General features: G+C 45.3%; 1 protein-coding gene across 2 annotated transcripts; it reads right to left on the reverse strand.

The window, feature by feature from the left end:
* Nucleotides 1-1,479: 1,479 nt before the first annotated feature.
* LOC147987365 (protein FLOWERING LOCUS T-like) lies at nt 1,480-6,213 on the reverse strand. 2 transcript variants are annotated; one of them, XM_087545254.1, is made up of 5 exons: nt 6,200-6,213; nt 2,499-2,679; nt 2,315-2,376; nt 2,062-2,102; nt 1,480-1,888 (listed from the first exon to the last, which is right to left on the reverse strand). In XM_087545254.1, exons 1-5 carry the CDS (start codon nt 6,211-6,213, stop codon nt 1,662-1,664), a joined length of 525 nt encoding a protein of 174 aa, XP_087401380.1. In that variant the 3' UTR covers nt 1,480-1,661. The 2 variants fall into 2 exon arrangements, with proteins under 2 accessions (XP_087401380.1, XP_087401381.1); XM_087545255.1 differs by lacking the exon at nt 6,200-6,213 and having other exon boundaries at nt 2,499-2,736.
* Nucleotides 6,214-14,119: the final 7,906 nt, after the last annotated feature.

Consider the following 14,119-nt stretch of genomic DNA (forward strand, 5'->3'; position numbering starts at 1 on the left):
TAACACATTGTTATTCATTTGCCAATAACAACATGTATATTATGATTATTAAATGTTTAAGCCATGCACCGAGTACAATTCGGGCACAACTACGTACTACCGATCGAGATAGCAGAATTGCACATTAGTGTCTGGAGCAGCCATATATCTAGCTCACACACATTTATTGGTTTATTTGGCTCTACGTACGTACAAGCGCGCTCGCTCCATCCAAACGTACAGCCAGCCAGCTTGCTCAATTCATTGTCTCCTCCTCCCACGATGACGATGACCATAGCGCCTCGTCCGACGACTCGGGCGATCCTCCACCGGCCGCCGACAGCTACAGTTGCGACGGCGACCGGAAGGGGAAAGGGCCGGCGAGGAAGTGATGAAGATCCACTTTCTTCGGTTTAATTTCAAGTACTTAGATGTAGTTTAAAGTTGTCCGTCATTTGTGTGAACTCCGGCGGTCTCTTGAACATCCGTTCATAATCTTTTGGTGAACGTATTGTGCTTGCCTATGTCTATTTGATGATTTAAGTAGTTTGATTGACGTTGCATGGTTTAGTATGGATATGGAAGATCGGATATGAGATACACGGATGTGGATGACGCGATTTGAGGAGTCGCCGGCCAGCCCACGGACGCACCAGGACACGTCCGCGAGCGTTTGAGGGCCCGGATTTGCCTAATCTGGTTGTAGATGCTCTTATATAGTAGTGTGCTTCTCTTCTCCCTTGATGTAGTTGCTCCAAGTAGTGGGTGGTGTCTTTATTGTCCTTTGTGTAGCAGCTAGCTTCAGTCTGACGAGGTGAAGGAGGGTTTCAGCAGCCACCGCTCAATATTGATCTCCTTTTGTGTGGCGATGACCATTAGAGCCTAGATCTCCTTCACACAGTGGCACAGTTATAGGGGTGCCGTCGTAGGAAGATGAGATGAAGAAGGAAAAGTAGGCGATGTTGGGGGTTATTGATGAGAACATGGTCGAGTGAGGATGAGAATAGAGGAATGGATCACGATTAGAGTTACAAAGAGTTACAACCATGTCGGAAGATACATGGGATTGAGCATACAATCATTAAAAGATCTAGTAAAGAGTTGTATGCATTGTGTAGCAAATCACATGAGCAACTTTCAAGGATCGTCTACACATCTACGATAATATAGCAGACACTTATGAAGATCCATCCACGGTTATTAGACCAACATAGATGGCTCTGGGTGGTAAGTGGTATCCTTCGGCTATACTTTTGCGATCGGGTGGTTTTTTTCCTCACCATCCAATAGTTATTAGTACTTTCACAATCAACTTGGCACACACTCACACCCCCGGTTTGGCGAGGTTCTCCTTTCCGAGGGAACAAGGGCATAACATATTGTTTCACAATATAAAAATATATATTAGAGAAAGCATTATTCATTTGCCAACAACAACACGTATATTATGATTATTAAATGTTTAAGCCATGCACCAAGTACACGGTATATTCCGGCACAAGTAGGTACTGCCGATCGAGATGGCCAGTATTACACAGTGTCACAGTATGTGTATCTGAAGCAGCTATATATCTAGCTTACTACACATATTTATTCCTTTATTTATATATTTAGTGTGACACGTTTGGATGGAGCGATCGCGCGCTTGTACGTACTACGTAGTGCCAGACAGCTTGCTCGATTCACCTGTACCTCCGGCCACCGCAGCTGCCCTCCCTCTGGCAGTTGAAGTAGGCGGCGGCCACCGGAGCACCGAGGCCGTAGCACTCGGCCAGGTCCCTGGTGATGAAGTTGGAGCGCCACCCTGGCGCGTAGATGGCCTGCCGCGCTGCCTGCCGGAACACGACGAATGCCACACGGTGGATCCCCGCCGTCGGCCGCGGCTTCTCGTACGCCACCACCTCGGTTCCTGCATGCAGCCATGCACACACGCAAAAAGTTTGATTAATGGTTCCCACTTGACTATCTGTTTTTCGCTAGGAAAGGCAGTTGGAGAGAATAATTGACATGGTACATGTACTCTGTAAATTAGCTTCTTTTTGCGGAATTAAACCGAAGCAATTAGCTTAATCCGATTCTTACCGCGGCTCACGTCACCTCCATCTGGTATGTCTGTCACCATCCTGAATGTAGTCAAGAAATTAAACCGAAGCAATTAGCTTAATCCGATATACCAGTATATATAGCAGTACTAGTAAATATATACATACACTAATGATTATATATTTTTCTCACGAAATGGTTAGCACACAAAGTGCAAGCATGGCATGCACGACGAAAAACAAAGGTACCTAGCTAAGGGTAAAGCTAGCTAAATCAGCCAGCATGCACGTACCAATGGAGGTACTCCCGTTGGGAAGGGTTAGTTGGGCTGGGTACATCAGGGTCGACCATCACCTGAAACATGGCACATGCATGTCAGTCATGCAACGCATATGCATGTTAAAACTAACGACGTGCATGCATGCGTGATTTCATGCAACCAAATGATGCATGCGTGGAGACGTATGGCCACTCACGAGCGTGTAGAGTGACCCGCGGCGTCCTGTGATCCGCACCGTCGGCTGGTTCTCCACCTGCGACGGCCTCAGCTCGGACCCGTTGGTGATCTCCCTGTTGCCGTACATCACCCTCAGCTGCGCCGCCATGTCGAAGTAGTCGACCACGTCGCCGACGATCCTCCCCACGATCAGCGGATCCCTCGACGCCATGCTCGACTTAACTAACCTTGCTTATGTTTAGGTTAGATGCTTGAGTTCTGCCTTACGTGGAAGCTTGGTGTGGTATATGCAGCGGCGTACGTACTGCTATTTATAGGCGTCCCGGTGAAGTCCCCTCGCACAAGTTCTCAGTGTGAGCACGGCTCAAAAGATACGAGGTGTGGTGTGCCTTTTCGCCAATCCTAGACTGATCACAAGTACCTGAAAGATACCGGACTGTAAAAGTGTTGACGAGCGACATCGTAGAATCTGTGGCAGCTCCATCGGTTATGATCGGACGGATGACATGTTGCCGCCAGAGAGTTTGGATTGTGATCCGACGAATGAAAATCGTTGCCACTTTGCACCAAGTGGGATAGGGGCTTCTTGGAATCTGATAACTTTCTGCACTGGTACATCTCAATCTTTTAGGCCTAGATAGTGGAAAGGGGCCGTTTGGAGTTATAATCTGCACCTCGACAAAATCTGAAGCTACCGTGCCAAAAATAAAATACAATTCTTCTTTCTTCTTACAAGATACATCCAATACAACTACTGGAGTACATCTTCAACATTCTCCTGCTCAACATAGTGTGGAATACATTCTTGACAGGAAACTAGCGCTAAGGGTCAGCACAAGCCGTGTGGTAGCTGAATGCAAAAATAACGTTGGGGTTTTGGCTCGCAAGTCACCACCAAATCTGTTGTTCTCCAAAATGAAATGGCCTGGGAAACCCCTGCACCGATAAGGACTTTGAGTTTTTCTATGCCTCTATGACTATCACAGTGGGAGATGGCGCCAAAACGCCTTTTTGGGACTCCCCGTGGCTTCTTGGTTGCAAACCCAAAGATATTGCACCGCTCATCTTCGAGGCCTCGAAAAGAAAAGAATTGGAAGGTCCTGAGGCCCTCAAGGGGAACGCTTGGATCCTCAAGATCAACCAAGTCGCGGTTGTCTCCTCCGCCCACATTCGGGAATTCTTCACTATTTGGATGCTCCTAAATGATGTCCACCTGAAAAACCTGAACGAACTCCCCCGCCCACCCCCGCGTCGCCCGTGTCTGGCGACACGGGGGAAACCCTCGCCGCCGTCGAGAGCTCCCCTCCGCCACCAGTACACCCGCTGCGCCGCCGCCGGAGGGACGGCCGGCGAAGCCGCGCCGCGCCCGGGGATGGCGGCGGCGGGGCGATTTCGTTCCTGCACCGGCACCCCCGCCCCCGCTGCAGTCCCTCTCCTCCGTTGCCGCCTCCCCGCATCGCTGCCGCCGGTCGGCCGGTGCGGCTGCACCGGGCCTGGGTTGGCTGCGGCGTGTGTGGCGGATGCGCTCGCCCCCCTCCGCACCCCCTTGCGCTGAGGACCCTCCCTCCCGCCGGCCCCCAGATCGGATCTGGCGCGCCGCGGACTCCCTCCCCGTCCAGCTGCTGCACCGCGTCCTGCCATCCTGCTCGGCGGCGCGGCCGCGCCCGCGTGCTCCTCCCCCGTCTGCCTCTGCCACCCCACTGGTGCAGCCCCCCTTCTTGCTGTTGTCCGTTGGGTTGGCAAGGCCCTTGGGGGAGTTGGCCGGGGCTCGGTCCTGCCTCGGTGCAGGCCACCCTCCGTCCTCGACGGCGTCTCTTCCGAGCTACGGTGACGACCCCTGCTTGTGTGTGGTCACGGCAATCCTCGACCAGTCCGGTGTAGTTTTCGCAGTGGATCTTTGTCGACACCGCTCCGGTCCCGACGTCCATGGACCTGCGTTCTCCAGTGTCCTTGGTCTGCCGGCGTCCTTTACCAGCGCGGTTTCGGCCCCGGTGCACCAACGGCTGCGTCCCTTCCAGCCTCGGTTCGCCGGAGTTCGGGTGGCTTCGCCTCCGGCAGCACGGATCCGCGTTCTCTTCCGGCTCCGGATTGCTGGTTGCGTCGGCTGCCTTCCTTCCATCCACGTCGGCTCTCTACACCGCTGCCTCTCCGATCCCGTCCACCTACGAGCCATGTCGGCTCCAAAGCTTGTGTTTTTGTTGGCGGCAGGTGCAGCCCCACCCCCGTTCCTAGGTTTCAGTCGATGTGCAGGTTGGCTCCGGCATCTTCGGATCTTGACCTGGTGGCTTTGGGATCACTCGGACTCAGGCCAGGCGAAATCCATGCTCGGCTTGCCGATGCTGGCAGCGACGACGCTCGCGGGTGTCGTTTTCCTTTCTGGAGGCGCTGCCAAGGCCTTTATCCGTGCCCCTCTACGAGCATCAGGGGAAACCCTAGGTCCGGTTCACCGGATCGGATGGCGGCGGCGTCACTACGTCGTTCCCCCTTCTTGAAGGCGTCATCTTGCTCGCTCGTGGTGTCCCCGGTGTTGGATTTGAAGATGTTTGACGTCATGCTGCTTCGGTCTGCTCCTCTAGTTTTAGGCTTGGTGGGTTTAGTTGTGTTCCTTACTCTGTTCGGGCTGAGCACCCTGTCTCTCTATGCTCCGGGCACCATGTTCATGCCTCTGCGTTCATGTCATGAGTTGTACCCCTTGTTGTACTCATTCTTCTCTTTCTATCAATGAAAAGATACGCAATCTTTGCGTATTCGCAAAAAAAAATGATGTCCACCTTCATGAGCAAATCGAAGATACCATCGTCTGGAAGCACGCGAACGATGGGATATACACGGCGGTCACCGCACACAAGGCTCAATTCTAGGCTTGAGTCCTTCCCCTTTTGACTGTATGGTTTGGAAGGCATGGGCACCTCCAGATGTTATATTCTTTGCGTGGTTGGCAATGCAAGATAGGATTTGGACAGCCAATCATTTATAGCAATGAGGTTGGCCAAATTGTGGCCTCCGCAAGCTTTGCAATAGGGAGCAAGAAACGGGTGCCCACATTTTCTTCAAGTGCTGCTTTACGATTCGGATATGGAAGTCTCTCATTGAGAGGCTTGGTCTCGCACACATGGATACATCCGAGTGGCACATGGATGAATCCTTCTACGAATGGTGGGACAAGAGAACTGACAATCGCAACCCCAATCGGCAAGCTTTGACTTCTCTCACCATGCTTGTCTCGTGGACCATTTGGAATGAAAGAAATGCACGGGTATTCCATCATAAGAGTGTGCCAACGACCGTCCTACTCACCGCCAAGCTTTTGGTGACCGTGGGCGCAAAAAAATTAGGAGATATTCTTGTGGGCGAGTAATTCCCATGCTGTACCTGTGGGTGTTGTAAAACTCTAAACTCTATTCTCTCCTTATTTAATAGATGAGGCAAATCTTATGCCTCCGTTTAAAAAATGAAATATTGAGAAATCAATTACCATCAAGGGGCATACAAACATATCTACTAACCTCTATGCTATTCCATATGCCGCTGATCATCCTGTTACACGTTACAATTTCTCAGGCATGCCTATCTCTCAGGCAACTGAGATTTTGCTAGATCTTAGTGAATATGGTACAAAATTAAGCTAGCAATCACCATCAAAATAGCCCTAGCAAAATTCAGCAAAATGGATCCAATGGGCTATGTGCTCGACTGGGGTTCAATAAGTTCTTAGACAACCGAGAATTCGGCATCCTGTAGTTCTTTCAATAGTACACAGCAGCACAAGTTTTGACATGACGATATTTCTAATGGCGCGCCTATGATACACTCTATTACATATGATACATTCTATTACATACGGGACGGCCGAGGAAATCGTGAGCCATAAGCCTAGAGGAAGAACTGTTTGTGATGCATGTTCGTCTATGATTGTGCTTTAAAATGGGTCTTGTGTGAGAAATTGTCTCTCATGGTTTTATCGGCCACTTATAATACAATTTGAATGGGTTAATTTAGGGACCTCATGTGGGCGACCGTCTTTGCTTCCTAACTACCTTTGATGGCTACCTTAATTGGCCGATAACCTGCTATATTTTCCAAAACAGAGGCAAAAGAGCCTCATCGATTAATTAAGAAGAAGAGAGTTTCCTAATTAATTAACAGAGAACCAGGCAAAAACCGATCAGGCAAACCACACTTGATGCATGAAACACCACAGCTAAACAAGTGGCCCAACAAAACACTCTCAACACACGACAACTGCAAACCCAGACGCCCGCTATGATGCTATATACTCTCTAGATCCCAGCTAGGTGGTTCGGTACCCGCCCATCATTGATCCTTCGAGCTACTTAAGTTCAACCCACAACTGCATGCTTCTCCAGAATCTGATATGTTTCCCAGAAAGCACCGCAACTTGGCGGCCTTGTGTCGAATTTTCACCATTTGAGCACTTTGGGTGTTGATTGTACACCAACTACTTCTTGGTGTCCAAAGTTACTAATTTTGACTATTGCCAATTCTTGTATTTTTTTTTCTCTGATTATGTATTTGGGTAGTTTATGCTAGAGATGGGAAGTATTGAGGGTGGGGTGGGGTAGATTTGTGGGAGAGGGGCAATATTTTGTTATTTTACTTATGTTTATGATATACTCCCTCCGTCCCAAAATAAATGTCTTGACCTTAGTACAATTTTTTGTATTAAAGTTAGTACAAAGTTGAGACACTTATTTTGGGACGGAGGGAGTACTAGATAATTGCCCGTGCATTGCAATGGGGACATAAATATTCTAGTAGATTAGTAGTATGTGATTCATGTCCTATTTATTGTTAATAAAAGTGTTTAAAAAGGATTTTATTTGGTAAACATTTATTGACTTACCAAAGAAATTTTTATTTAAATTCAATAAGATGTGGACCGGTTGAGGCGGTTTTCCATCAAAACAGGTGAGAAAAAGCAAAAGGGGCGGGGACCAAAAGGGAAAATGGGAGGAACTTGGACAAAGGGTCGAGTGTAAATCTAGGAGGTGAAACAGGGAACCTTAGGTCTTTCTTAGATATATAGGAATTTGGTATAAAATGGGTAGTTGGCAAAACTGGGGAGTGGGGAGGGAGGAGAAATTGAGGTTTGTATAGTTTTGTTTTGTCTTAGTAATGTTATAGTCGTATGTGCTACCTACATAATGGACCGAAGCTGGATATACAGTGGAAAGAAAAACCACATACTTAGTCCAACGCCTACCGGAATCAATTCATTGATCAAACTTCTTTGGTACACACTTATGATCCAGGTAAAGTAACGAACTTCAACATCATCTCTCATTTGGTCGTTTCTCCAGGAAACCATACATGTTTGCACTAGAGCTCCTGGTACACCGATTGCACTATTCTCCGTAGCAGGGCTTAACGCTTCAGAAGACTTCTATATATTAATCGATGAACACAACATATAATCCCCCCTTCCGGTTTAGAGGGCATATCTCAAACATAAAAAGATAATAATTCTAAGGCTCATTGTATTCGGAACATGCATATATAGCTATGTCCATATTAAATTCTGTCAGATTTTTGTTCTCAATGTATAATATACCGATGCATGAAGGAGCAAGAGAGTCATGCATGTAGCATTAACGTGTTGTCTAGCACATAAGTAGTTCATCCTTAGTTGATGTGATTTGTAAGATGAGCCCAATAAACAAGAAAGGAGTATCTAACCATATTATATCATTTCAAATCTAAATTTGAAACATAGTCCGAGACAACAACAAAAAGGATAAATATCAACGTTAATACTCCTTCCATTTCACAATGTAGTGCGTATATATTTTTTGAGAAGTTAAACTTTGAGCAAGTTTGTAGAGAGAAAAAAAATACATCTAGAATAGCAAATACGTATTCTGAGATACATCACAAGACATACTTTAGTATTTTATATATTTTGTATTGTAGATATAAATAGTTTTCTCAATAAACTTGGTCAAAACTTATAAAGCTTGACTTTTTAGAAAATATATATGCACTATATTATGGAACGGCGAGAGTAATGGGTAATCCAAATCGGGCAATGAATTTGACCCATTTCAAAAAGGAATAATGTCTACAGAAAACTAGACATCAATTTTAAATAAAGATAAAACTCAGGCTGGCTAGCCCACCACCCATGGTGCTACCTAGTATGAAATGAACTCGGGTGACTGCTATATCTACCAGATCTTTTTGGGCCAGAAAGAAAGACCTTCTCTTGACCAGTGACCATGTACCCAGACGGTGGTGCGATATATACACAAGATGCATAGTACGTAATTTTGGCACCATCGTCAGGACAGGACTGTTCCAATCGCCGCACATTCTTGAATATATCGCACCGCCGGGGGAAACCAGCGACCGAATCCACGACGATTTTGCATCCCTTCGTTGCCGACAGGAGCCCCGGACTGTACAGCACGTGCGCTGGCTGCAAATCCAAGAGGAATAAGCTGGAGCTCGACGGCGACGGGAGAATGATTAGATGAGAGCGACTACAGATCGATGGTCAGCCATGCAAGTTGCAAACAGAATTTATGCGTGATCCCACGATGGGGCACGTGACGCGTCTGCGCAGGGCATCCGGCAGCAGCTCCCCCGCTTGCTCGTCGATTTGCCGACGGCAGCTTTTTTCGATCTATGCACAGGCACCACTCATAGGAATCCTGCGTGGTTGGGTCCGGTGAGCGAGAGAATTGACCTAGGAAACTTCTTTCTCTTCAATAGTACTACTGCACTCACCCTTTTTCAAAATATATACTAGGTGTATAAGTTTCTTCCAAAATCGAAGTTATGAATGGTCGATCAAGTTTAAAGATTTCAAAATATAAGGTGCATAATTTTTGTCTAGAGTCAAAGTTTTGTTGGTTTTTTCAAGTTTAAGAATAAAAGATTATTTCTACAAATATGGTCAAATTTGCTACACTTTGACGTAAGGGCATCTCCAACGCCGACCCTCAAACCTCTGCAACCGTCCGGACCACGAAAGCCATCCAACTCTGACCTGTATCAGTCTGCGGGGCGGTTCCGATGTGATTTCTCCAGTAAACCGGAGACAAAGTGGGGTAAGTTGATACGCCTCCAACGTATCTATAATGCTTTATTGTTCCATGTTGTTATATTATCAATCCTGAATGTTTTATATACATTTACTAGCAACTTTATGTCATTTTTTAAGACTAACCTATTGACATAATGCCCAGTGTCAGTTGCTGTTTTTTTACTTTGCGAAATATCAATACCAAATGCCACGAAATATTTTGTACATTTTTTTTTCTGGCAGGAAGACACCTAGGGAGCTTCTGGAGGGCACGAGGGGACGCTCGTGGGGCCCACTAGTCACCAGGGCGCGCCAGGGGCCTCCCACGCGTCCTGGTGAGTAGTGGGGCCCACGGGCACCCCCTTGACCTACCTCCGCCTCTATAAATACTCTAGAATCCCAAAAACCTTAGGGAGCCATCGCGGCCGGCCGTAGACTAGCATAATGTATTCGTGTCGTGGGAATGGAGCTCCGCGTGACCGTACGTGCACATAGTTTTAGCTTTTTAGTTGAAAATATGTCCAAAATGTAACCGTTTTCATCCGGTTTGTATGAAATCCATCATGTTTGTATGAAATTCGGCCGTGTTTGCATAAATTTCATCCAGTTTGTTGAAAAAGAGTTTGAAATGTATGCGGCTAGCATTGGATGTCGACCTTCCGCATCCATGTCCGTGGACTGGCTCCCCCCAGTCCGCAGACGGATGCGGAAGGATTTTTGTTGGTTGCTGTTGGAGATGCCCTAAGAAAAACTTATATGCCTTGTATTTTAGACGGGCTTCCATTTTACAATGGATCTAGCGTGACTTCTCACGGGCATGAAAATTACCAGGGAACCGGGTATCACCTGACGTGGGTGTGGTATTTATTCATCAATAGATGCAGTTTATGGTTCGATTTGTTGCAAGGGGTAAATATAAATTGCACTCAAATTTATCTAAGTTTAAAACCATATCATACAAGACCACAACTACCTAACTATAACATACAAATTTATTTAGAATTCCCTCTAAATCTTAACATATCTATGTTGAGAACAAACATAGCTTGATTTTTTTTACTTTCATCTGTTTAGTTTTCTCAGTTTTCAGATGTTCATATTTTAGCTTCTTTTTTTTACCAGAAACAGTAGGAGTACCTCCCACTGTGTATATATTAAAAAAGGTTAAAAATACTGTACATGGTATTTACAATCCATCCCCCTTTGGGGGAGGCATGAGAAAGTTAAGTTATAAGGAGGCTAGGATGAGTGAGATGGATTGCTTTTGTTCTTCCCTAACCCTATGAATGAGAAGGGAGAAGTCAGCCTTAAGCCTGTCCAGCCAGGATGTTTTCGAGGGTGTGACCCCCCTGAAATGCTTGTTGTTGTGTTCCTTCCATATACTCCAAGCGGCCAGCAAAAATAGCTCCATAAAGAGTGGCCGATTCCAGTCTTCCTTTGCCTTAGAAACGTTTTGTAATCTTGAGTTGCCAGGGTGCCAAGAGAGGCCAAGGTGGGACCAGTAGTCAGAGCTGAAATGGCAGTCGAAGAATAGGTGTTCCAATCTTTCTTCAATTTGCAGGCCACAGAGAATGCAATCGTGAACGTTGCGGCCATTTCCCAAGTTTGCCATCGAGATACCTCTGTATGTTGGCATTAACTTGGCCACATCCCTCCACCAGAATGATCCGCAGGGATCAGCAGCATATGGGATTTGATCCGTGTAATATGTCTCCCAACTTAGTTGCACCCAAGGTGTGTCCCAGCCATTGTAAAATTTGTGTAGATATTTTAACAACAAATCATTTCCTTGAATGCGGAGATTGATTACGCCCAGACCTCCACTAGCCTTGGGGCGACACACTGATACGTCTCCAACGTATCTATAATTTTTGATTGCTCCATGCTATTATATTATCTATTTTGGATGTTAATGGGCTTTATTTTACACCTTTATATCTTTTTTGGGACTAACCTATTAACCGGAGGCCCAACCCAAATTGTTGTTCTTTTTGCCTATTTCAATGTTTCGCAGAAAAGAAATATCAAATGAAGTCCGAACGGAATGAAACCTTCGGGAACGTGATTTTCTCAACAAACGTGATCCAGGAGACTTGGAGTGGGCGTCAAGAAACAATCGAGGAGGCCACGAGGCAGGAGGCGCCTACCCCCCTGGGCGCGCCCCCCACCCTCGTGGGCCCCTCGTTGCTCCATCGACCTACTTCTTCCTCCTATATAAGTCCACGTACCCCGCAAACATCGAGGAGCACCACGAAAACCTAATTCCACTGTCGCAACCTTCTGTACCCGAGAGATCCCATCTTGGGGCCTTTTTCGGAGCTCTGTCGGAGGGGGCATTGATCACGGAGGGCCTCTACATCAACTCCATGGCCTCTCCGGTGATGTGTGAGTAGTTTACTTCAGACCTTCGGGTCCATAGCTAGTAGCTAGATGGCTTCTTCTCTCTCTTTGGATCTCAATATAAAGTTCTCCTCGATTCTCTTGGAGATCTATTCGATGTAATCTTCTTTTGCGGTGTGTTTGTCGAGATCCGATGAATTGTGGGTTTATGATCCAGATTATCTATGAACAACATTTGATTCTTCTCTGAATTCTTTTATGTATGATTGGTTTATCTTTGCAAGTCTCTTCAAATTATCAGTTTGGTTTGGCCCACTAGATTGATCTTTCTTGCAATGGGAGAAGTTCTTAGCTTTGGGTTCAATCTTACGGTGCTCGATCCCAGTGACAGTAGGGGAAACGACACGTATTGTATTGTTGCCATCGAGGATAAAAAGGTGGGGTTTATATCATATTGCATGAGTTTATCCCTCTACATCATGTCATCTTGCTTAAGGCGTTACTTTGTTCTTATGAACTTAATACTCTAGATGCATGCTGGATAGCGGTCGATGTGTGGAGTAATAGTAGTAGATGCAGAATCGTTTCGGTCTACTTGTCGCGGACGTGATGCCTATATACATGATCATGCCTAGATATTCTCATAATTATTCGCTTTTCTATCAATTGCTCGACAGTAATTTGTTCACCCACCGTAATACTTATGCTATCTTGAGAGAAGCCACTAGTGAAACCTATGGCCCCTGGGTCTATTTTCCATCATACAAGTTTCCAATCTATTTTATTTTGCAATCTTTAGTTTCAATTTTTATCATAAAAATACCAAAAATATTTATCTTATTATTATTATCTCTATCAGATCTCACTCTTGCAAGTGGCCGTGAAGGGATTGACAACCCCTTTATAGTGTTGGTTGCGAGGTTCTTATTTGTTTGTGTAGGTACGAGGTGAGTCGCGCGTGGTCTCCTACTGGATTGATACCTTAGTTCTCAAAAACTGAGAACGCTGCTTTACTGCATCATCCTTTCCTCTTCAAGAGAAAACCAACGCACTGCTCAAGAGGTAGCAAGAAGGATTTCTGGCATCGTTGCCGGGGAGATCTATGCCAAGTCAAGACATACCAAGTACCCAACACAACTCTTATCCTTCGCATTACATTATTTGCCATTTGTCTCTCGTTTTCCTCTCCCCCACTTCACCCTTGCCGTTTTATTCGCCCTCTTTTTCTGTTCCCCTTCTCTTTTTCTATTTGCCTCTTTGCATGTTTCTTGTTTGCTTGTGTGTTGGATTGCTCGCTTGTCACGATGGCTCAAGATAATATTAAATTGTGTGACTTTGCCAATACCAACAATAATGATTTTATTAGCACTCCGATTGCTCCTCTTACCGATGTTGAATCTTGTGAAATTAATACTGCTTTACTGAATCTTGTCATGAAAGATCCGTTTTCTGGCCTTCCTAGTGAAGATGCCACTACCCATCTAAACAACTTTGTTGATTTGTGTGATATGCAAAAGAAGAAAGATGTGGATAATGATATTGTTAAACTTAAGCTATTTCCGTTTTCGCTTAGAGATCGTGCTAAAGCTTGATTTACGTCTTTGCCTAAAAATAGTATTGATTCATGGAATAAGTGCAAAGATGCTTTTATCTTTAAGTATTTTCCTCCCGCTAAGATCATCTCTCTTAGAAACGATATTATGAATTTTAAGCAACTTGATCATGAACATGTTGCATAATCTTGGGAGAGGATGAAAGTAATGATACGTAATTGCCCTACACATGGTTTGAATTTATGGATGATTATACATAATTTTTATGCCGGATTGAATTTTGCTTCTAGAAATCTTTTAGATTCGGCCGCGGGAGGCACTTTTATGGAAATCACTTTAGGAGAAGCTACCAAACTCCTAGATAATATTATGGTTAATTATTCTCAATGGCACACTAAAAGATCTACTAGTAAAAAAGTGCACGCAATTGAAGAGATTAATGTTTTGAGTGGAAAGATGGATGAACTTATGAAATTGTTTGCTAATAAGAGTGCTCCTACTGATCCTAATGATATGCCTTTGTCTACTTTGATTGAGAATAATAATGAATCTATGGATGTGAATTTTGTTAGTAGGAACAATTTTGATAATAACGCGTATAGAGGTAATTTTAATCCTAGGCCGTTTCCTAGTAATTCCTCTAATAATTATGGTAATTCCTACAACAATTCTTATGGATATTATAATAAGATGCCCTCTGAT

The sequence above is a fragment of the Triticum urartu genome, chromosome 2A (assembly GCF_056163025.1).
Source record: "Triticum urartu cultivar PI428250 chromosome 2A, HENAU_Tu73, whole genome shotgun sequence".
Classification (NCBI taxonomy): Eukaryota; Viridiplantae; Streptophyta; class Magnoliopsida; order Poales; family Poaceae; genus Triticum; species Triticum urartu.

What these genes read in the sequence shown, in the direction of transcription:
- LOC147987365 (XM_087545254.1), bottom strand. An exon ending in GCGGGTCACTCTACACGCTC is followed by an intron (nt 2,377 to 2,498) that starts GTGAGTGGCCAT and finishes GCCATGTTTCAG; the next exon opens with GTGATGGTCGACCCTGATGT. An exon ending in CAACGGGAGTACCTCCATTG is followed by an intron (nt 2,103 to 2,314) that starts GTACGTGCATGC and finishes GACTACATTCAG; the next exon opens with GATGGTGACAGACATACCAG.